At 37.2% G+C, this 24,727-nt stretch overlaps 3 protein-coding genes across 5 annotated transcripts in view; 1 reads left to right on the top strand and 2 right to left on the bottom strand.

Annotated features, from left to right (window-relative positions):
* The window catches only part of LOC120412894 (retinoblastoma-like protein 2), a 61,923-nt gene extending 50,703 nt beyond the window's left edge, over positions 1-11,220 (bottom strand). For both annotated transcript variants that reach the window (XM_052710508.1, XM_052710509.1), the window contains exons 1-2: positions 11,079-11,220; positions 9,456-9,913 (exon numbers count right to left, since the gene is read on the bottom strand). In XM_052710508.1, coding sequence (XP_052566468.1) covers positions 9,456-9,590 — 135 coding nt within the window. In that variant the 5' untranslated portion in view covers positions 9,591-9,913; positions 11,079-11,220. The remainder of the gene's footprint in view (positions 1-9,455; positions 9,914-11,078) is intronic.
* A 2,605-nt stretch (positions 11,221-13,825) lies between these two features.
* On the top strand, positions 13,826-15,137 carry LOC120418480 (B9 domain-containing protein 1). Its single transcript, XM_039580919.2, has one exon. The coding sequence runs from the start codon at positions 14,198-14,200 to the stop codon at positions 14,783-14,785; it is 588 nt and encodes a 195-aa protein (XP_039436853.1). The 5' UTR covers positions 13,826-14,197; the 3' UTR covers positions 14,786-15,137.
* LOC120418479 (molybdenum cofactor biosynthesis protein 1) lies at positions 14,829-22,310 on the bottom strand. Of its 2 annotated transcripts, XR_008212397.1 has the most exons (5): positions 22,016-22,310; positions 17,531-18,074; positions 17,027-17,461; positions 16,786-16,963; positions 15,480-15,620 (listed from the first exon to the last, which is right to left on the bottom strand). XR_008212397.1 is itself a non-coding variant. In XM_039580917.2 (4 exons), exons 1-4 carry the CDS (start codon positions 22,187-22,189, stop codon positions 14,971-14,973), a joined length of 1,803 nt encoding a protein of 600 aa, XP_039436851.1. In that variant the 5' UTR covers positions 22,190-22,308; the 3' UTR covers positions 14,829-14,970. The 2 variants fall into 2 exon arrangements, 1 of the variants encoding a protein (XP_039436851.1); XM_039580917.2 differs by lacking the exon at positions 16,786-16,963 and having other exon boundaries at positions 14,829-15,620; positions 22,016-22,308.
* Between the last annotated feature and the right edge of the window lie 2,417 nt (positions 22,311-24,727).

The raw sequence follows: 24,727 nt of genomic DNA, 5'->3' as shown, positions 1-24,727 counted from the left end.
TATCTTAACGTGTGGCCGCTATCAATTTTGTCACGCTAGATTACGGTTTCGGACCACTGTGCAGTGCAGGAAAAGTGCCATACAAATGTAAAAAAATCAGTACCTTGAGACTTTTGTTGTATCGATTTATTATCTTTGGTAAGTTAATATATACATTGATGGCAAAAATTAAAATTTGGAACCATTCAAAAAAAAAAAAAAAAATTATTGAAAAAAAAAAGTTCTATAAAACCCAAAACACAAAATGGTCAAAATCGTAAAAAAATGACCGTTCTGCGATTTTTTCAACAACACATAAGGATGATACGCCCCCCCCCCCTTGAAATTTGACCCGAAAAATCAGGGGGCAAAAAAATATTTTTTCAAAAAACATCAAAATGGATGAGTTTCCGCCTTTTCGAACGCGGTTTGTCTGAGATTCGGCCTTTTGAGCATTCGATCTTTTGGGATTTGGCCTTTCGTAGAAGACCCGATTAAACTATTTTAACAAGGACAATTGTCCCGTGAAAGAAGTCACCCAATTTAAATGTGCAAATTGTGGTGGAAATCACAAATCAAATTTCTGGGATTGCCCCATCAGAAAAAAGGTTTTGGATTCTCGTGCTAAGCATCAGCCGAAATCCAAACCGAAATTTTCTCAAAGTCAGGTTGTACCTGCATCTTTAAATCAAACGTTCGTGCTGTCTCACTCGAACAATTCTAGAAATACCCCTACCGTGGAAAAGTTAGGTAACAACAATGGCATTTCTTATGCTAACGTCGTTTCGGGTTCGGGTTCATCCACGAATTTTAAATCCTCTACCAATTTTCAAATTGGGCAGGTACCTCAAATTTCATTTGAAAATTTTTCTGCTGGCAACGCTTTGGGATCTTCTGATCTCGGCGATGTTACGTTTGAAAAAATGACTTTTTTGCAAAACTCACTGTTTGGTTTGATTCAAACAATGAGTAATGCTACATCCATGATGGAAGCAATCCAGATTGGATTAAAATTTGCGAATGATGTTGTTCTTACCCTGAAGTTTAATCATGGATCTAAGTAATTCCATCAATATTATGAATTTTAATGCTCGCTCTTTAAAAGCGAAAGAAAATGAATTTTTCAACTTTTTACGAGTTCATAACGTGCATGTTGCTGTTATAACCGAAACATTTTTAAAAACTGGCACTTATTTGAAAAGTGATCCAGATTATAAAGTTATAACTAATAACCGAATGAATCGAAATGGCGGTGGAGTTGCAATAGTTATCCACCGTAGTATGACTTATAGCACGTTACGTGACTTTAAGTTAAAAGTTATTGAAAGTTTGGGCATTGAACTTGAAACTTCTTTTGGGAAAATTATGATTGCAGCTGCATATTTGCCATTCCAATGCACTGGGGAAAATAAAAATTATTTCAAAGGGGATTTGAATAAACTTACTCGGCATAGATCTCGATTTTTGATCATCGGTGATTTTAATGCCAAACACCAATCTTGGAATAATTCAAAAGTAAATTCCAACGGTAAAATTCTATTCAGAGATTGCACTTCTGGTCTTTATTCGGTATTATACCCGAATGGACCAACTTGCTTTTCTTCTGTTAGAAATCCATCAACAATTGATTTGGTTTTGACAAATCAAAGTCAGTATTGTGGTCCTTTAGTGACTCATGCTGATTTTGATTCTGATCATCTTCCAGTAACTTTTTCGCTTTCTCATGAAGCAGTTACCAGACCCAATAGTTCTGTGTTTAATTACCACAAAGCTAATTGGGACAGGTATCAGCATCATATTGAGAATAATTTAAATCATGATTTTGTTTTAGAAACCAAAGCTGATATTGATTCAGCCTTGGAATCTTTAACTAATGCAATTTTGGATGCTAGGAATATTTCTATTCCTAAAGTCCAAGTCAAATTTGATTCTCCCATTATTGATGACGATCTTCAGCTTTTGATTCGTCTGAAAAATGTTCGCCGAAGACAGTATCAACGTTCTCGTGATCCTGCACTGAAGCGAATTCAAAAAGATTTGCAAAAGGTTATTGACCACAGATTCACTCTCCTGCGAAATGAAAAGTTCGCAAGAGATGTCGAACAAATTAAACCTTATTCCAATCCTTTTTGGAAACTTTCAAAGGTTCTTAAGAAACCACAAAAACCCATCCCTTCTTTAAAAGATGGTGATAATATTCTATTAACTAATGGGGAAAAAGCTCAAAAACTTGCTCAGCAGTTTGAGAGTGCTCATAATTTCAACTTGAATGTTTTGAGTCCTATTGAAAATCAAATTTCAATAGAATTTCAGAATATTGTTGAACAAGAATTTTCATCAGATGAAGTTTTTAATACGGATCTGAATGAAATAAAATCTATTATCAAAAAATTTAAAAATATGAAAGCCCCTGGTGAGGATGGCATTTTTTACATTTTAATTAAAAAATTACCTGAAGCAACTTTAAGTAGCTTGGTCAAAATTTTCAACAAATGTTTTGATTTGGCATATTTTCCCAGTAGTTGGAAAAATGCCAAAGTAATTCCGATTTTGAAACCGGATAAAAATCCTGCTGAAGCCTCAAGCTATCGGCCCATTAGTTTGCTTTCATCTATTAGTAAATTATTCGAAAGAATAATTCTTAATAGAATGATGACGCACATTAATGAAAATTCAATTTTCGCTGATGAGCAGTTTGGATTTCGCCTTGGGCATTCAACTACTCATCAGTTGTTGAGAGTTTCAAATTTAATTCGAAGCAACAAATCTGAGGGCTATTCTACTGGCGCTGCTCTTCTAGACATAGAAAAAGCATTTGACAGTGTTTGGCATAAAGGTTTGATTGCGAAATTGAAAAGGTTTAATTTTCCGATTTATATCGTGAAAATTATTCAAAATTATTTGACGGATCGTACTCTGCAGGTATGTTATCAGAATAGCAAATCTGATCAACTACCTGTACGTGCCGGCGTCCCTCAAGGAAGCATTTTGGGTCCAATTTTATATAATATTTTTACTTCTGACTTGCCTGATTTGCCCCCAGGATGTCAGAAATCACTTTTTGCTGATGACACAAGCATCTCCGCCAAAGGCAGAAGCCTTCGTGTCATCACAAGAAGATTACAAAAAAGCTTGGATATTTTCAATTCTTATTTGAAAGAATGGAAAATTACTCCAAATGCTGCAAAAACTCAACTTATTATTTTCCCTCACAAACCAAGGGCTGATTTTCTTAAACCAAAAAGTCATCACATTATAAAGATGAATGAGGTAAATTTAAAGTGGGAGGATCAAGTGAAATATCTTGGACTTGGTTTTGACAAAAACCTTACTTACAAGGATCACATTGAAAGTATCCAGGTTAAATGTAACAAATATATTAAATGTTTGTATCCACTTATAAACAGGAATTCTAGACTTTGTCTCAAGAATAAACTGTTAATTTATAAACAAATTTTCAGACCTGCCATGCTTTATGCTGTGCCGATCTGGACAAGCTGTTGCTTAACCAGGAAGAAAAAACTTCAGAGGATTCAGAACAAAATTCTGAAAATGATTCTGAAACTTCCTCCCTGGTTCAGCACCAGTGAACTTCATCAATTAGCCGAAGTTGACACTTTGGATGTTATGTCCAATAAGATAATTGATGCATTTCGACAAAAATCATTGCAGTCTTCAGCTGCATTGATCCGCTCTTTATATAGTTTATAAGTTAGTTTTAAGGTATCCCTTTTCCCTTTTGTACATGTAGGACCTCCTACATTTGAAATCACTGAATAGCGAAAGCTACAATATTTCATGAATAAATGAAAGTTGCTAGTATTTAAAATTGAGGTGAAAAGTCATCGTTTGTGATTGGACACTCAATAATATTTTAATTGAATGAATGTACATGGAAAAGAAATTTGAATAAATATAAATTAAAATAAAAAAAAAAAATTAAACTATTTTAAGGGATTACATACATGTAAATATGCAAAAATGTCAAAGGATGGTATGAGCACAAACTTAAGCTTTTTTTTAATGTGTTTTCGGGGCATTAAAATATACATTTTCATCTATTAACAAGCAGTTTCAAAAAATGGGTGCCGCGATATCTCAAAACTGATTGGACTAAAATTTTGGTGATAAGTGGTCCCGTGTGCGGTTTCAAAAAGTTTACTTAGAAAAAGATAAAGATATTTTTACAGTATTCCTATAAAAAATCATCAGTTTTGGATTTTTTAAAACCAAATTTAAAGATCGGGCTTCGTCATGCACACTAAGGTAGTCCAAATCCGGGATTTCTACCACCTGAAATCATAGATTGACCCATCACTAGGCTAAATTCCAAATTTGAGCTCATTCTGACCGCGGGAACCCCTCCCCCTAATCGCTTGCTATTTATTTTCTGTTATGAAAATATAACGTATTGATGTTCCCCTTGTTATACTTTGTTCACGTTTTCGGCCTTGTTCTCGGCCCAGTTACTGACCAAGTACTGCACTAACAAAATCAATACATCATATAGTTTGTTTGCTGTTTTTTTTGTTTAGTATAAATAATTTTTACCAGGGGCGCCGACTAGTCCAAAATGTTGGGGGGGCACGGTTGTTTTCCAAAATCGATAGGTAAGAGTGGCGATTAGATGTTAAAGTTTATTGTATATCACGAATTTTAATAATTTCATTACGATGTGATACGATTTATTTTTCATCTGTTTTCATTTTGTTTTTAAGAAAAAGATAATTTATTAAAACGTGATTAGAATGTTGATTGGGGGAAATTTTTTATATGTTTGGAAGGCGAATTCCATCTAATTGGCATATTCTCACTTATTTTCTAGAAGTAGGTAACAGTCAATAATAAAAATAATCAGATATTTAGAAATTTAACAATACAAATATTCTAAAAATAAAAACAAAAGAAAAAGCAAAAATTTAAAAATACAAATACACATTTATAAAACATCCATTTTTCAAATCTGCAATTTAGAAAAAAAATAACAGATACATAAAATTCAATATTCCAAAATAAAAAAAAATTAACAGTATAAAAATATTCTGAGAGATAAATTTTTTTTTAAGAAATCAAAAGCAGAAAACCAGAAATTTAAAACATCAGAAATTTAGAAATAACAATAAAATTCAATGTTTAAAAAAATCGAAAATTTAAAAATTATGATACATGAATTATTTTTTTAATAATTTAAGAATTTAAGAATTTAAGAATTTAAGAATTTAAGAATTTAAGAATTTAAGAATTTAAGAATTTAAGAATTTAAGAATTTAAGAATTTAAGAATTTAAGAATTTAAGAATTTAAGAATTTAAGAATTTAAGAATTTAAGAATTTAAGAATTTAAGAATTTAAGAATTTAAGAATTTAAGAATTTAAGAATTTAAGAATTTAAGAATTTAAGAATTTAAGAATTTAAGAATTTAAGAATTTAAGAATTTAAGAATTTAAGAATTTAAGAATTTAAGAATTTAAGAATTTAAGAATTTAAGAATTTAAGAATTTAAGAATTTAAGAATTTAAGAATTTAAGAATTTAAGAATTTAAGAATTTAAGAATTTAAGAATTTAAGAATTTAAGAATTTAAGAATTTAAGAATTTAAGAATTTAAGAATTTAAGAATTTAAGAATTTAAGAATTTAAGAATTTAAGAATTTAAGAATTTAAGAATTTAAGAATTTAAGAATTTAAGAATTTAAGAATTTAAGAATTTAAGAATTTAAGAATTTAAGAATTTAAGAATTTAAGAATTTAAGAATTTAAGAATTTAAGAATTTAAGAATTTAAGAATTTAAGAATTTAAGAATTTAAGAATTTAAGAATTTAAGAATTTAAGAAATTAAGAATTTAAGAATTTAAGAATTTAAGAATTTAAGAATTTAAGAATTTAAGAATTTAAGAATTTAAGAATTTAAGAATTTAAGAATTTAAGAATTTAAGAATTTAAGAATTTAAGAATTTAAGAATTTAAGAATTTAAGAATTTAAGAATTTAAGAATTTAAGAATTTAAGAATTTAAGAATTTAAGAATTTAAGAATTTAAGAATTTAAGAATTTAAGAATTTAAGAATTTAAGAATTTAAGAATTTAAGAATTTAAGAATTTAAGAATTTAAGAATTTAAGAATTTAAGAATTTAAGAATTTAAGAATTTAAGAATTTAAGAATTTAAGAATTTAAGAATTTAAGAATTTAAGAATTTAAGAATTTAAGAATTTAAGAATTTAAGAATTTAAGAATTTAAGAATTTAAGAATTTAAGAATTTAAGAATTTAAGAATTTAAGAATTTAAGAATTTAAGAATTTAAGAATTTAAGAATTTAAGAATTTAAGAATTTAAGAATTTAAGAATTTAAGAATTTAAGAATTTAAGAATTTAAGAATTTAAGAATTTAAGAATTTAAGAATTTAAGAATTTAAGAATTTAAGAATTTAAGAATTTAAGAATTTAAGAATTTAAGAATTTAAGAATTTAAGAATTTAAGAATTTAAGAATTTAAGAATTTAAGAATTTAAGAATTTAAGAATTTAAGAATTTAAGAATTTAAGAATTTAAGAATTTAAGAATTTAAGAATTTAAGAATTTAAGAATTTAAGAATTTAAGAATTTAAGAATTTAAGAATTTAAGAATTTAAGAATTTAAGAATTTAAGAATTTAAGAATTTAAGAATTTAAGAATTTAAGAATTTAAGAATTTAAGAATTTAAGAATTTAAGAATTTAAGAATTTAAGAATTTAAGAATTTAAGAATTTAAGAATTTAAGAATTTAAGAATTTAAGAATTTAAGAATTTAAGAATTTAAGAATTTAAGAATTTAAGAATTTAAGAATTTAAGAATTTAAGAATTTAAGAATTTAAGAATTTAAGAATTTAAGAATTTAAGAATTTAAGAATTTAAGAATTTAAGAATTTAAGAATTTAAGAATTTAAGAATTTAAGAATTTAAGAATTTAAGAATTTAAGAATTTAAGAATTTAAGAATTTAAGAATTTAAGAATTTAAGAATTTAAGAATTTAAGAATTTAAGAATTTAAGAATTTAAGAATTTAAGAATTTAAGAATTTAAGAATTTAAGAATTTTAGAATTTTAGAATTTTAGAATTTTAGAATTTTAGAATTTTAGAATTTAAGAATTTTAGAATTTTAGAATTTTAGAATTTTAGAATTTTAGAATTTTAGAATTTTAGAATTTTAGAATTTTAGAATTTTAGAATTTTAGAATTTTAGAATTTTAGAATTTTAGAATTTTAGAATTTTAGAATTTTAGAATTTTAGAATTTTAGAATTTTAGAATTTTAGAATTTTAGAATTTTAGAATTTTAGAATTTTAGAATTTTAGAATTTTAGAATTTTAGAATTTTAGAATTTTAGAATTTTAGAATTTTAGAATTTTAGAATTTTAGAATTTTAGAATTTTAGAATTTTAGAATTTTAGAATTTTAGAATTTTAGAATTTTAGAATTTTAGAATTTTAAAATTTTAGAATTTTAGAATTTTAGAATTTTAGAATTTTAGAATTTTAGAATTTTAGAATTTTAGAATTTTAGAATTTTAGAATTTTAGAATTTTAGAATTTTAGAATTTTAGAATTTTAGAATTTTAGAATTTTAGAATTTTAGAATTTTAGAATTTTAGAATTTTAGAATTTTAGAATTTTAGAATTTTAGAATTTTAGAATTTTAGAATTTTAGAATTTTAGAATTTTAGAATTTTAGAATTTTAGAATTTTAGAATTTTAGAATTTTAGAATTTTAGAATTTTAGAATTTTAGAATTTTAGAATTTTAGAATTTTAGAATTTTAGAATTTTAGAATTTTAGAATTTTAGAATTTTAGAATTTTAGAAGTTTAGAATTTTAGAATTTTAGAATTTTAGAATTTTAGAATTTTAGAATTTTAGAATTTTAGAATCACCGATGCCTCTGTGCTCTTGTACTAAGCTTACTGATTTTCCTAGAGAGCACAGTGGTATAGATAAAACGATGTCGATTTAGAAAAATAATGCATCTAAATCCAGAAAATTGTAAACGATTTTGTTCAAAAAATTTCAGCGATTTCGAAAACAACAAATGTTTTTGAACTATTTTACGGATTCGCTTACAAGAATTCTATCCGTGTGTCAAACAATGTTCCATTTATGTTTTAGATATTATTTTCAATTATTTCCTTTTTTTTATATTTGATATAAGAATATTTTTCTTCCAAAATTTCTGGGGGGGGGGGCACAACGTATGGTCTGCCCCCCCCCAGCCAAATTTTAGGAGGGGCAAAAAGTACCGTGCCCCCCCAGAGTCGGCGCCCCTGATTTTTACAATACTTTTTTATTGCGGGTCGAGGTGATATAGCCAGGATCAAGTCAGTCCAAGTCCAGTTGTGCGACGTGCCAAAACACTTTCAGATCACTCGCACTCCATAAGAAATTCACATAAAAAAATATTTTATTCAATAAAATTGTCTGGAAAGTGTCAAGTTTCTGAAAAAGTTACCAGCGCATGATTAAAGCTGAAAGAATGTAAAATTTCGAGATAAGGGTCGGAAGCTGACTTTTAAAAATATTAAAAGCACGATAAATCAATGGTTTGGTCTCAGTATGTAAGCACATGCTGGAAGTTGACGTTATGATCGTTAGATCAAAGATTTCTTCTCCAATAATTTCAATTATTGAAATTTTAGCCTAAATAGATTAAAACAACCACAATATAAACAAGAACTTAGTAGGCAGCACTAAATACCTCAAACTTCACAACTCATGCCTGAAATTTTGGAAGGTTAGTAAATCAAACAACTCATAAAAGATGATTACTAAAAATCAAACAAATATGTTTTTCAACAGCAGAGATGGAACGGCCCCCGACCGGCTGCTGCACGCCGAAGCGCACGACCTGGTCGCTGGCTCTGCTGCTGCTGGTGGCCATTCTGGTCGCGCTGCTCCTGCTGGGAATCTTCGGCATCGACGCGTCCAAACAGCTGGAGCGACGGCTGAAGGCGATCGAGCGGGCAAAATCGCACCAAGTGTGATGAACTTTTAAGTAATTAAAGCATTTTAAGACCAGACGATCGAGTTTCGATGCAGGTTGTGCAATTGCAACGCGCGGGTGTTGCCGGTACCAAGTGGGGGTCGTCATGTACTAAACACACAGCATTATCTCGATGATGATGATACAAGTTGCGACTTTGTACCTCTTAGTATTGGTGGTGACTCTTCGTGTAAACCTCGTAAATCCACGATACGACGACGCCGCTGAGAATCGATCCGAGTTGCATCTCTCTGAGCATAAGGCCGGCCCTCCGGATGATGCAACCTAGAACTTTGACGTCACCGATGGAGCTCGACACAATCCGCTCGAAACAGAGGAGAGGTCGAGCAGTGGCCGAATTGAGTTCGACTACGGAGTGGAAAGCTCCGAACAATAGTCAACACCGGGCACAGGGTAGTCCGGAATGCGGACAAGGAGTTCCCATCACTGGGAAGATACTTACGTCCAGGTTGTACGTGTTCCGGATGTCCCGGAACGAGGCCCAGGACTGCTCCTCCGTCGCGGCATCGATGTTGAGCTGCTCGCAGATGCGCCGGTGCTCGGCCCGGGGCGACTCCACGTCGCTGGCGTTTGTCATCTTACTAGGAGCGTAGAACCGGTTTCTTGGCACTGTTTCCGGCTCAAAAAGAGTTCACTAATCACTGGGGTGCAACACAGAACAGGTTCACTTCACTTCTTGCTCGCTGAGTCGCTGGATGGGACAAAGAAAAGTCCCAACACCGAGGACTGATGACCTGGGTAGCTGGTTTAGACACGGACACACTCCCGCGGCCACGACTTCGTACGAACTGGTGCGTGTTTCTGGCGCTTCTCGGAGGGTGGTTCTTCCAAGTTTGACAGCTGAAGTTGGTGGGGTGTTGTGGACAGTGTGTGAAGAGGGAAGGGGAGGAGGACGGTGTGCTAGAAGTAAAATTTTTGCAAGAAAAAATAGTTCTTGAATAGATAAAAAATATATTTTTTTTGCTGACATTAATGTCAAAACATATAGTTGTTATATTCAAATAAATAGTAAAAACTTTTTTTGTTCATGAACATTTTCATAAAATTGGTTGAGGAAACAAACCAAGAAAAAAAATCTCCAAAATAAAATTCTGGAGTTTTTTTTTTGAAAAGGTCCAATAAACCAAATTTTCATTTTTAGCTTTTTGGGTGTTTTTTAATACCCCTGACTCAAGGCGGTTTCAAAACACCCAAAAAGCAAAAACTGGAATTTTGGTTTATTGGACCATTTAAAAAAAAACTCCAGAATTGAAGTATCAGGATAGTTTATGAAAACTAGAGTAAATATTTGAACGACCTATCAGTCATGGGTCCTATGCAGATAGGATCTATACATTTTTATTTTGATTTTTGTCCAACTGTATTAATTTTTCACAATAATTATTTATGAGAATTTCTATAAAATTCTGGAAGAAATGCGATTAAAAAAATTAAAGCTTGCAGAATTTAGAACCAAATGGCGCGCTAATGTGCGTACGCGAAACGTCATAAAGCTCTAATGGGAAGTGAGCAAGCAAGTTTGGCCCAAAAATTTTGTCAAATAAATATAACAATAGTAGAAATAATCTCTAGGGAAACATTAAATTTTATTGCTATTACAGAGAATAATGTCTCAAGCCAACCCTTGATTTCTAAGCAGAGTGCGGACATTTTTCTCTGAATCGGCTATAATGTTGACGGCGCAATGTCTAATAACAAAAAAGTACAAAAAATACGTTTCAAATTAAAAAAAAAACTTTTTCCTGTCTAAACCCGAATTTCAACCAAATTTTTCAGTTTTTGCTTTTTACGTGTTTTTTGAGACCGAAAATTTGGTTTATTGGACCTTTAAAAAAACTCCAGAATTCAACCCACCGCGGTCTCAGCTAAAAAATAAAAACAACACACCCTCACACGCACGAGGAGGGCGAGGTAGAACGAAAAGAAGGGGCAAAAAAGAAAACGCACACAAACAAACAAACGTGAAACGTCATCCGCGCCACTTTCGGCGGGAAAATCTCGGCGTCCCCAGTTTCGACGCCGAGTGCACTGAGGTTGGCTTGGGACGTTCTGGGACGGGACGTACCTTTTTGGAAGACGGCAAATGGTGGCTCCCAAAGCTGGAACGTGTCTTATCAGAGGCCGCAAGATAAGGAATTTGGTGGAGGCGTAAAAGTTTTATTTCGTGGAGGGGGTGGCTTGTTCTGAGAGGGTGTGGAGGAACTGTGATTGGCGCGAGAAAGCATTTTTGACAGCGGCGTCGATGACGATGTTTTTGAGGGGTAGGAAACTTAAAACTGTTAGGTACAGAAAATTTAGAGACATCAGTGCAGACATTTTGGGACAAGATTTTCCTCTGTGAAATTCGACACGAAATCGACAGATATCATTGTTTTATATTTTAAAATTAAATATGTATCTTTAGGGTGTAATATCAAAATCGATTTTCCAGCACAGCAATTTTTCAGTTCCTTTTGGGGTCCTAAACAACTCCCCAAAGTTTGGGAACGATTGGTTTAGTCCTCACTTTGCGCAAAGCGATTCAATTTTCCATATAAATTTGTATGGGAAAACCCATTTTTTTGGATTTTGATATTTATAAAACCCACGATTCACGCTGTACTAAAACCGGATTCATATTCGGATGCTCTGGAATGTGCTCTACAACTTTCCCGAAGAGAGTATGGTGCTATCTTGTCCCTGAAAGAAGATACAGCGTCCTCAAAACTCGTCTAAATCGTGATTTTCGAGCAAAAAACACGTTTTAGACGAGTTTTGAACACGCTGTATCTTTTTATAGGAGCAAGTTAGCACCATACTCTCTTCGGGAAAGTTGTAGAGCACCTTCCAGAGTATCCGAATATGAATCCGGTTTTAGTACAGCATGAGACGTGGATTTTATAAATATCAAAATCCAAAAAATGGGTTTTCCCATACAAATTTATATGGAAAATTGAATCGCTTTGCGCAAAGTGAGGACTAAACCAATCGTTCCCAAACTTTGGGGAGTTGTTTAGGACCCCAAAAGGATCTGAAAAATGGTTGTGCTCGCTAAATTTGGACAACTTTATTTTTTTCCATACAACCATATTACACCCTAATGTATCTTAGGAAGGATTTTTTGATCGATTGGATGTCTTCGGCAAAGTTGTTGGTATAACCATTTTTTTTCAATTTACTTTTTAATTACCAATAGTTGAATTACAAAAATCCTTATTTTCAGATTTTCAATTTTTTATATGTTGAAGGGGACCAAAACAGCATATTTTGAACATCAGAGAATGTTTTGAAACAATAGTTTTTAAAAATAATCAAAAGGTAACTTACAACATTTTTGAAAAAGTTTCAAGTTTAGCCTTTAAGTTTAATTTAGAGAAAAAATCAACCATTTTTCGATTCGTAAAAATAAATGTTTTAAGTGCCAATTTCTGAACAATATATTTTTGTTTTCCAAATTCTGAGCAATTTTTTTTATAAAATCGACTCTAAAACATTCAAGATTGGAGATGCTACACCCCTAAAATAGAAATGTAGTGTTTTTATTAATGTCCTACAAGTTACTGTGTTTCATAAGTTCATTAAAAAAAACTCTAGAAATAAGCAATTAAATAATTATAATGTACAGTCCGAACTCGATTAATCAAAGTTTCGATAATCCGAAGGTTTTTTGATAGTTTAATCACGTACAAAAAAAATCGTAGAACAAACTTTCTTCTTTTTCTTCATCTTCTGCCCAATCTCCATATGACTTCCAGCCATTTCCGGGGGATTTCTGAAAAGCCTCTCCCCCCCCCTCCCTCCCTGGCTACGGCACTTTTAACAATAAAAAAAAAGGCAACGAAAGTTCTTATTTTTTGTGATTCGTGACTGTATTGAAGTATTTTAAGTGCAACCAAACCAGCACTCAATTTTCAGATGCCGATATCTCAGAAACTAATGCTCCATTTTTTAATGTCAAAAATTGAATCATTCGTGAAATGTTCTGATCTTATCGAAACAAACATTTTGAAAATATTTAATTCAAGATTGCAATTTCAAGAGGAGCAAAACTGTTGAAAAATCAGGGATTTTTTGCTTTTCTCACCTTACTGAGGAAAGGTTATACAATCACTCGTAAAAATTGACATCTTATTTCGACCTCCTAGACCCACCTTCACGTTTACATATCTGGAGTTTTTTTTTTTTTGAAAAGTTTCAATAAACCAAATTTTCAGTTTTTGCTTATTGGGTGTTTTTTAATACCCCTGACTCAAGGCGGTTTCAAAAACATCCAAAAAGCAAAAACGGGAAATTTGGTTTATTGAACCTTTCCAAAAAAAAAAAAAACTCCAGATATCGATTCAGAATCAAAATTTTAACAAATTTCGGTGTGTGTGTTTGGATGTCACTCAATTATCTTGGCACTTGATAAACCGATTTTAACCGTTTTGGTCTTTCTTGGGGTCCCATAATACCCGATTGAATATTATGAAGTTTAGTAAAGTACTTCAAAAGTTATGCTAAATAAAATGAGGAAACTCCGGAAGATTGTAAAAGGGTGGTTTTGTAAAGAAACTTGTCATGTTATATATTTTTAGATAGGCTCATTAAAAGACCATAGACTTTGTTGAGGCCGGATCTCAGATATTTTGATGAAAACGTTGTCCGGATCTATTATGCAACCCATTGGTTAGATGGGTAATCAAAAGTCCTTTCAACGAGTCCAAAAGATTGAACATCTGAAAACCCTATCGAAAGTTACAAGCACTTAAAGGTGGATCGTATTTATCAGTTATATTGAAAGAGCAATAACCATCAAAGTATTCGGATGAATGAATCAATTCAATTTAACATACCTACTTAATAAGTTTTATATTTGATCAAATGAAAAGTATACATTGCTTATTCTATTCACTAGCACTAAATGTTGAAAACTGTAGATAAAATATGAAAAATGATTAGTTTAAACACTTTTAGAATGTTTTAATTTGTGTGAAAAATGTAACAAGTTGTAATAAATTTTACCACAAATAAAAATGCACATGAAAAATATGTCCTCTCTCCACTGATCACGAGCTACTTGCATGCAAGTTTGAAAGCAAGTCCATTTTCTAGGCGCTTCGAACTCAATGCGCGCCCATTAGAACGCGCGTTGCCACTAGCAACGACTACGCAAACGAAGTTCCGCTTGTTGTTCTGGTTCCGCGTGGCCTCCAAGTAAACAGCATGAAAGAACCTTCCGGCGATGGCGAAAGCTTCTTCCATCTAGCGGTAACGGGCCAACTGGAATCGGCGTACTTTCCAATGGGTCCCGACGGTAGTAGCTTGTTCTGCCGGTATGACATCGTGGCTGGACCGGACTGGGAGTTGGTGTCCGGGATGCGGTCTGGAATTACGCAGAGTGCCCAACCGGAAGACGACTACCGGACGGTGGTGTTCAATATGCCGTTGGAGTTTACGATGAAGTCCACGAATCCGCACGGCTGGCCGCAGGTTGTGTTCAGTTTGTACGGAAACAACTTTTGGAACGTCGAGACGAATCGGGGCTACGCGAGGATACACTGCCCGCTGAGTGGGATGAAGCGAACGGTGAGGGCGCCACTGTTTGTGCCCAAGTTTAGCAACATTTGGTCGGCGGCGATGAGCTGGCTGACGGGCGTTAATCCGGAAATGCGTGATCCCAAGATTTTGGCGGATGGATCGAAGCACAAGGGGCTGGCGTGCGAGAGTTACGGCGAGTTGGTGGTCAGTTTGCAGGCGATTTCGCGAGGATGCAGCCGGATGGGCCTCGATTGGGGACAGTCTTACGATTAGGCTGAGTTGTGTAATTCCTTTACCAATAAAGATTATCTTATACTTGCAGTAGAGTTGGTTCATTTTTAGAGTTTCCTATGCAGAAAGATAGAAAGACAAAGAAATGCTAAGTAAAAATCTTACTTTCTACGCTAAAAGGCACATGTTGTCGATATCGAGGATTGATTGTTCAATAGCGTCAAATCTCAGTGATGTACTGGGACAAACTCCTCATGGCCTGCAATCGGATGTGTATTGTACCGTTTGACGACAATCGGAGGATCCGAGTCCGAGTGATGTTCCTGCTTCTTGTGCTTCTTAGCCAGCTTGTAATAATCGCTCTTCCCGCCCGTCTTCTCCACCAGCATTATATTTTTAATCAAAATTTCGTGCGAAACCGATTTGCACATGTCGTAAACGGTCAGCGCGGCAATCGAGGCCGCCGTCAGCGCTTCCATCTCGACGCCGGTTTTCCCATCGCACTTGACCTTGGTCAAAATGTGAACCTCGTGGGTGGCCGCGTTCAGGCTCGTCTCAACCTTGATCGACGACAGCGGAATGTTGTGGCACAGTGGGACCAGATCGGACGTCTTCTTTGCCGCCACAATGCCGGCCATTTGGGAAATCGACAGGACGTCACCCTTCTTCAGTTCGTTGCTCTCGATCAGCGAGGAGATGGTGGGCCCCACGTAAACCGTTGCTTGGGCCTTGGCTTCGCGTCTGGTGGACACCTTGTCGTCTACGTCGACCATTGTTGCTTTGCCGGTGCGCTCATCCACGTGGCTGAGTGAGGAGAAGGCGCGTACCCCAAGCAGGGGGTACGATCGGATGGTGGATGAGATGAGAGATGGTTGTGCTAGAAAAGAAGTAGAAAAAAAAGTTTAATTGTTTTGTCTACGCCAACAAAATTGAATATACTAAATAATAATTCAATTCAATATCTTTTTGAACCCTCTACAACGTAAGCTCCTATATTTATTAATTTTATGAAAATTTCCCAAAAAATATTTTTTCATCAAATTTAAGATGTCAGAGGTACTTATAAAAAGAGCCGTTACGCAGCCCTTGGCCGTTAACAATGTTTTAACAAATTGTTTGTTTTTAATTTTTATATTCGTAATATTATACTTCGATCGATAGATCTGTTATGAATTTCCTATGCAGATTCGTCAAAAAAAATTGAACCAGTTTTGTGTTTTTCTGCTTTTTCTCAAAAAAAAATCGTATATTTATGCACATAATCAAATGCTTAACAATGAAAATTGTGCCTTAACTTGTTGACAAAATTTATACTTTTTAAATAAGCCTGCAGAATTATATCTGATCTAGCATTCCTTTTAATGTGTTAGCAAAGAACATTCCTTGCAAACAAGAATTTTGTGAGTCATTAACAAAAATTCTGCATTTTTCGGACATTTTATCTGAAAAAATAATCACAACACTCTTTGATATCTTTTGAAAATTAGTTATTTAAGCCTGGTACAAATTTTCGACCCCGCCCAGAGCCGAGGGACAAAAACTTTGAAAAACATTTGCATTGGCTTAATTTATCGATAAAAGAAGTCGATTCTAGTTTTTATTTTTGAGAAGCCTCAGAATACAGTTTCATTGCATCTTAAACCATGACTAAGCAAAATAAACAAGATTTTTTTTCTTGATACCGGCACTCAACATCCGACCATGGCACGCACACCTCAACACATTTTTTTTCGCAAATATCGTAAACAAACCCTCGTTCGGATTTGCGTAATAAACGCCGGCTATGAATATCCAGATTTAGCCGGTTTGGCTTGTCTCACTTCGCGCACGAAACCGCGAAACAAAAATAAAAAAGAACTCGTTCGTTCGTATTTTGATCGTTTGCGCGTTTGGCGAGTACATTCGAGTCACAGGTACAATGCCACTGCCTGGAAATGGGGGACGATTCCCACACAGTTATGGGGACATACATTGAGCGAGAGACAATCACACACGATACAATCTTGTGAAAAGTTAGATGGGGTCATAAATCAATCGCTTACCTCTTATATTTTACCCGTTTTTGCTATCTATTCTAAGTGTATTGCTATCACGTCCCTGTTTGTAATTGCGCTTGTTTTATTTTGGAGGTCAGCTGCCTTCCATTTGTTCTACCGGGTGAGCGTTATCCTCCGATCAAAATCATCGGTCGGTTCTCCATCTGGGATAGGTTCAGCATTCCTACGATAATACGAACGTATTGGTCACTGGACAGGGTTCTCCGAATATCTCATCAACACTAACCTGCGTGTTGCTTCTTTTTTCGCTTGACTGCCGCCGAAATGAGGCAGCGCAAGTCGTCCTCGGAACATCCGGAGCGCAGTGCATCGCGCAGTGAAACCTCGGTATTGCCAAACAGGCACACCTTCAGGTTACCGTCGGCCGTGATGCGCAAACGGTTGCAACCACCGCAAAAGTGTTCCGTCATCGAGCTGATGAAGCCCAGCTGACCCCGGAAGCCCGGCACGTGGAACGCTTTGGCGGTGTCGTTTGGACCGTTGTCGAGGGCCGTAAAATCCGGGTAGCGCTCGCGAATGGTGGCCAGAGCCTCACGGAACGGTACCATCTCGCTAGTGTCCCACCGATTCCCAGTGAATGGCATGTACTCTATGAATCGAATGTCTACGCAACGATCCCGGGTCATCTCGACAAAGTCGCACAGCTCGTCATCGTTGAAACCTTACAACAAACCAAAGGGCGTGGGTCATCAAAGAAGCAGTGTTACACTTCGATCAATCCTCTACTTACCCTTCATTAGTACGCAGTTGACTTTCGGTTTGTAGCCCAGCTGAATGGCCAGGTCAATTCCGGCGATGACCCGCTCCCAGCCCTTCCGCCGGGTGATGCGTTCATACTTGGCCGCCTTCAGCGTGTCCAGGCTGATATTGAGCCCGTCCAGACCTGCCCGCTGCAGGCCCACCAGCTGTCGGGTCAACATGAGGCCGTTCGTTGTGATGCCAACACTTTCCAGTGACGGAATGCGCTTCAACGCAGCGACGATATCGGTCAAATCTTTGCGCACCGTTGGTTCACCCCCGGTAAGTCGTATTTTGCGGACGCCCTCGCGCACGAATAGACCGGCCAGACGGAGCACTTCGTCGGTTGTGAGTAGACTGTCCTTTGCCGTTAGGGGGACACCTTCTTCGGGCATGCAATACTTGCAGCGTAAGTTGCACCTCTCCGTCAGCGAGATTCGCAAGTAACTGTGAAATCGGCCAAACTTGTCCGTCAAGGGGCTGGCCTCTTCTTCCTGCTTCCCACTGTTGTTGCTGTTTGCTTTACTCAATGGAATCTGAACGGGGAGAAGAAGCAGAAAAAATTTATGGAGAATACATGTACAACAGCAGTCAAGTCTCGCTGTCTCTGTGGATTGAGTGAAGTTTTTTTTTGTCTGTTTTGTACAGCGAAACAGCGAAGTTCATGAGAGTTCGAACTTGTTTTTGGAATCTGAAGTATGTTGGTACTTGCCTAACCAAAAAACATACTTAAAAAAATACAAAGACCTGCTACCAAGCTTCTCCTTTGAAACGATTCTGGTAGACAAATTTCATGGAGACGCATGATAGCTTGTAACTTTTATGCTAGTAGGGGAAATTCTCGTATCTTTGGCAGGTTAAGCTCTCACTCCTAACTCCATCCAATTTGCTAATTTTCACTATTTAAACAACTAATTTTGCAAAACTCATGATTGAAACTTTCTTGCTCACTTCTTATTCAGCTATTTATCACCCGATTTCAGTTGAAAACGCTTTTAATTAGCTTTAATTGAATGTCAAAGTTCTGACCTGCCAACATTAGAGGCACGCTGGAATTAGATGCTGTTCCCCTATCCAGTATATTCACTAGAGGTCGAAAGTCATGGATTATGAATGTGCCGGACGTTTTTAAGTTGTTAACACCTTACCGAACCGTGCGATTTCATCAAAGGAGTGTATCGTTCTTTAAGCTTGTAACTTAAATCTTCCCCAATTTTAAAATATTAATAAACCTCGTACCTACACTGTACCGATAGCCGATACCGGAGAGCTCAGCAATATTTACAAACAAAATCACCAACCATTTGAGTGGGTTGCCTCCACACACCAATCGACGACCTGTGCGGCCAGTTAAACGCACAACGTTGTGTGAGTTTGCGTTTTTTTATATGATTGAATCTGTGTTTACTTCTCGACACTGCACTCATACAGAGCTAAATTTAGCCGGCACTTTAGTATTGAAAGCTAAAGCAAGTCTGATACGCAAGTCATCCAATGGTTCAAGGTGGATATGGCGGAGTTCTGCGTCACAATCTATGGTGTTTGATGGAGGTCGAATATTAATTTAACATTGCAGCATAATGTGGGGCACAGTGGAAGTTGAGTTCTTTGGGGACACTAAATACATGCATATTTAGTCACCTGAATAATTAATGTTAAACGCTCACTTCGTTGTGTCCAATTTTAACAGTGCATTTGAGTGAGGTCAATAATTCTATACACATTAGGGTGTTTCATCCAAAACCAAAAGTTCTCAAAATCAGGCAAACCGAGGATCCCCTAGTAGAGGATACCCATAGGGACTCTCATGCCAAATATCAGCCCATTTGGTTGAGAATTGGCCTGTCCCCAGCGGTTTAAAGTTTACATGGAAATTACTATGGGATTTTTGTGCTTTTCGTTCAATCGTTCCTACAGGTCTGGGGACAACATGGATTCACTCGGAATAAAGACAGGTGTGTAGGGGATGGTCCAATGAACACATTCCAGAAGGAATTAGGCTTGTCCATTCTGTCCCCAAGGTGCGCATTGGATCTACGTCCGGTATTTCCAAAACCAACGATTCATCCTTCAAAAGCATCGCATTTCCATAGTATGCTATGACGGCTAGGTGGAAACCACGACGCCCCATATGAGACGGTGAACACGTGGAGAGGCATCGATTGCATTATTAACACAAAATCATCATTTTACTTTATTTAGAATAGTTGAAATTCTTCCAGGAACATCAATAATTATAATTTTAGTACTTTAAAGAATGTTTCTGAGCCAAAACTCGAGTAGATGCTCTGCCACATGTTCACCGTCTGACATGGGGCGTCGTAATTTTCTCCAAGCCGTCATAGCATACTAAGGACAATGCGTACATTTGAAGGGTGAATTGATGATTCTGGAGACACCGGACGTCGATCCAATGCGCACCTTGGGGACAGAATGGACAAGCCTAATTCCTTCTGGAATGTGTTCATTGGACCATCCCCTACACACCTGTCTTTATTCCGAGTGAATCCATGTTGTCCCCAGACCTGTAGGAACGAATGAACGAAAAGCACAAAAATCCCATAGTAATTTCCATGTAAACTTTAAACCGCTGGGGACAGGACAATTCTCAACCAAATGGGCTGATATTTGGCATGAGAGTCCCTATGGTTATCCTCTACTAGGGGAACCTCGATTTGCCTGATTCTGAGAACTTTTGGTTTTGGATGAAACACCCTAATACACATATTGAAGATGTTATATAAACAGTAACCAGCAACAAACCACTTGTATCTGAGTTAAGGCAAGTTGTTTTTCGAAACTTTTAGTCCATTATCACTAGCTTTCTCGTTCAAGCAAAGGGGGACTCAACAATTTGTTGACACAGCGTGTACTTTTTGCGAGTTCCTGTTAATATTCAGTGCAAATAATTAACTGTCGTTAGCGTGTGCAACAAATGGGGCAGTATTTGTCAGCAAAATTGAGTATGAACTATTGAAATATATGACTGACATGGAACAGCGGGTAGAGATACTTATAGAAATATAAAATGTTAGTACTTAATTATCATGCACCTTGAATGATATGACCGAGCCATGTAGCCCAGTGGTAACGCTTCCGCCTCGTAAGCGGTAGATCGGGGTTCAAATCCCGGCTCGGACCAACACAACTGGTGATCTTTTCCCTTCTGGAATCGATTGCTTAGTAAAGCGAAGGTAGAGTATCGTCACAAACTGGACCTTATCACGACACCTTAGGGAGGCGACCTATGGAATGTTATCATTAAACCTAACATGTTAACATTAAGTTGAGAATGAAACTGCCACTGAATCCGCTTTGTAAATGCCGGCCCCAATACTCTTCAAGGGTGTTCCCCTCAGGAACTGGGAAAGATTTACTTTACTTTTTTTTACTTGAATGATAACACAACTAGATATTTTTTGAAGTCGATGTCAGTAAACGCTTCAGTCGATATTATTTAATTTTAGTGATTTCCCGGCCAATTCATATAAAAGTAAATTTCAGCTATTAATGATATGGAATCAACTAAAGCAACCATGCGCACCCACGTTTACACCCAAATAAAAGGGTGCGCATGGTTACATACAAAATCTCATCTCCACTGACGTGAATTCGAAATTAAAATGCTTTTATCACTGGTTAGTTTGCAAGACGTCGTTGTTTCAATTGTTTGCCTTTTATATTTTTATTTTATGTTTTGAACATTTTGGTCACCATCTTGAACTTAATAAACTCTAAATCATTTTAGTGTAGTTTAGGGGTCATACTTAAGCTCAACAATCAAAAATAAGACAGCGGAACATTTTTTTTCTTGATTCGATGATCTGAAGTGATTTTTTTCCGAGGCCTTCGGATAATCGAGCCTGGACTGTATAACAAGCTACACTCAACCCCCGGTGGTTGGTCACTTTTTCGTTTAACACTTTTTTAGTTTGTACCCCGTTGGTTGGTCAAAGTCAAACTAAAAAGTGACGAACTGTCACTTTTTACACGGCGCTCACGTACACCATCAAAACAAACGTTTGGTAGTGTATGTGAACTCCGTGTAAAAGGTGTGTCAAACTAAAAAGTGACCCCGTTCGTTTGACACCAGTTGGTGTCAAACCATCGGGGTTTGAGTGTACAATTAATACTTTGAAAAAAAAAAAATCGAAAAAACTGTATCCCTTGAATACAATTCATGTTGGTCAATTCTGAACTCAATTTAAACTCTGATTATTGTAGTCAAAACTGGGAATTTATTGAAACTAAATAGAAAATTAACATACCATGCGTCTCCACTGCAATTTACTTCGCCTCATATAAAACGTAAAAGCATACAAATATTAAATTTATTTCATCTTGTAATTAACAATGAATTATACATAAAAAAATGCATACTAAAGTTACAAGCAGAAAATGTTAATAATAGCGAAAACATAACTAAACAGAAGCCATTTCCTGTTACTATCGAACACCGTAGACTAAATTATCATACCTTATTGCCGTTATCAGCTGCTCCGGTACTAGATGACGACTGTCTATATTGGAGGCCACGGTTGACGACCAGCGAAGTGGCTGTGGCCTTGGCAGATACACTTTTCAGATTCTGCCGTACTGGATCGGCCATCCGAGCCGCAAATTTGCACAAATTGAGCGGAAGACGATGCATTTTCCTCGTTGTATGTTAAACAAATTAATCACAGTATTTAGAGTAAAATCTCCAGCAAAATTACACGAACAAGAACGAAAACATGTTTTGATCGCGCTATTTAGTTTTCTACACTGAATGTGAGTGCCAAACCTGTTGAATGAGTAAAGGAAAATGTCATTGCTCCGGCAGAAGTCTCAGCGCGTAGTCGTGTTTTTTTCGCGGTGTGTTTGGCGCGTTTTTCACGGCGATTCCGAGGCGTGTGCGAGCGGACAAGCCCGTTCCGGTGGTCAGAGAGGCCACAATCTGGTCGTCGTGGACACGGCGGCGGTGCAGCAGTGGAAGAGGAACGAGTTCCTGCATCCGAGCAGCAGCAGCAGGAGGAGTCAGCAGCAGCGGCTGCGGAGGCAGCTGAGGCGAGAGACAGTCGTTGGCCGGTGGAATCGGCCCCGGAGAGTCGACTGCGGTCGGCGGACCAGTTTTCGGCCAGGCCAGGTCGGAGACAACCCCGTTGTTTACGTGGCTGGCAGCAGGCAGCACAACAACAACAACAACAACAAGCGCGCGAAAACGAGCTTCCCGCGCATCCCGCTGCGGGCGGCAGCCAGTGCGGCCAGTTCGGCGGTGAGTGCGAAAGGCGAGTTTTTTGTTAGCGTTTAGTTTTTTTTTTTTTTTTCTCATAGTTTTTTTTTTCGGTTAGTTTTTTTTTTCTTTCTCCTTTTTTACTTTTGCGATTAGTTTCATCACTTTCATTTTCGTTTAGTTTATCGCGTTTCTTCGCAAACATGGATCCGACCGAGTCGGACCATGAGGAATTCGACTCCGATTCAACCCTTGAGGGTGACGAGGACGTGGAAATGGAGGACTCTGTTTTGGGAGTTCCTTCAAACACCACCAACAGGGACCTCTTCCTGAAGGATAAGGATCCTGGCGGTAAAGGGGGATCCTCGGACGGGTCTAAGAGGACGAAGCGAAAGCGTTCTAAATCAGATCCGAATCCGGTTCCCCCTCAACCACCGATTCCTCCCTTGACTCCAGACCCGATTCCTCCCAATCCAGATCCAATTCCTCCCAATCCAGATCCAATTCCTCCTAAAACACCAGTGCCGAATCCGGATCCAAATCCCCCCCCGCCCCTGAATCCTCATTCTCAAAAACCGATTCCACGTCCTCGTCAGTATCAAGAGGGATCGCAAACGGAATGGGTGGTCTTCTTCCGGCCCAAACAGAAGCCGTTAAACTTTGTACAGATCACCAAGGATTTGCAGAAGCACTATCCTGGGGTGGTCGAATGTACCAAGCTGAACAAGAGCAAGCTCCGCGTGATCGTGAACTCCGCGGTGCAAGCTAATCAGATCGTTACTGATCTGCGGTTCAGCATTGAGTACCGTGTTTGGATTCCGGCCCACAAAGTCGAAATCGATGGCGTGGTGACCGATGACAGTCTGTCGCTTGTCGACCTCTCAAGGGCGGTGGGACGCTTCAAGAACCCTAAACTTCCAGCTGTGGAGGTACTCGAGTGCCGGCAACTGGGCAACGTCACCACCGAGGGTGGCCAGAAGAAGTTCATTCCTTCTGCCTCGTTCCGGGTGACTTTTGCAGGGTCAGCTCTGCCGGACTACATTGAGCTGTACAAGCTTCGGCTTCCAGTTCGATTGTACGTTCCGCGAGTGATGAGCTGCGAAAACTGCCAGCAGTTGGGACACACCAAGACCTACTGCAGCAACAAGAGCAAGTGCTCAAAGTGCGCCGGCCCCCACAAGGACGTGGATTGCCAAAAGCAGGCTGAAAAATGCCTGCTTTGTGGCGGGGAACCGCACAAAACTCGGCAGTGCCCAAAGTACAAGGAGCGCGAGGACAAGATGAAGCGATCCTTGAGGGAACGCTCCAAGAAGTCCTTCGCGGAAATCCTGAGTCAGGTGACCCACCCCAATCGCTTCGCTCCTTTGGCGGATGAAGATTCGGAGGACGAGGAATCCGATGTGGAGGTTCTCTTCCAGAGAGACGAGGAAAGTGACTCTTCCGGGCCAAACCCGAAGCGCAACAAGGCTTCCAAGTCCAAAAAAGCCGCTGGCGGCAAGGGTAAGGAAAGTGACTCGTTGAACTTCGAGGAGGATTTTCCTTTCGGTCCGTCGGGTAAGCCCGCTCCGAAGCCGGTACCGAAGCCAGTTCCCAAGCCGCTGAAGCCCGTTCCCAAGCTGCCAAAGATCCCCCTGAAACCGGTTCCTCAACCGAATCCGATCACCGATGCCTTCAAAGGAGTCCTTCCTTTTTCCACAATCGTGGAATGGCTGTGCTCTTTTGTGAGTGAACCGACGCGTTTAATCATAAAGCGGTTTGAGCCTCTCGCTAGACACATCGGGAAACAGCTTGCTAGCACGATGCCCCTCTTGTCGTTCATTTCCTTTGATGGGTAATACACCAAAAACGAAAAACGGCATCTCCATTCTACAATGGAATTGTAGAAGTTTAACCCCCAAGTTAAACGATTTTCAACAATTCGCATTCGAACGGGACTGTGATGTGTTTGCGTTGAGCGAAACGTTTCTTATCGGAGAT

This window comes from Culex pipiens, chromosome 3 (genome assembly GCF_016801865.2).
Source record: "Culex pipiens pallens isolate TS chromosome 3, TS_CPP_V2, whole genome shotgun sequence".
Lineage (NCBI taxonomy): Eukaryota > Metazoa > Arthropoda > Insecta > Diptera > Culicidae > Culex > Culex pipiens.
This window is presented reverse-complemented; position numbering and strand designations above follow the sequence as displayed.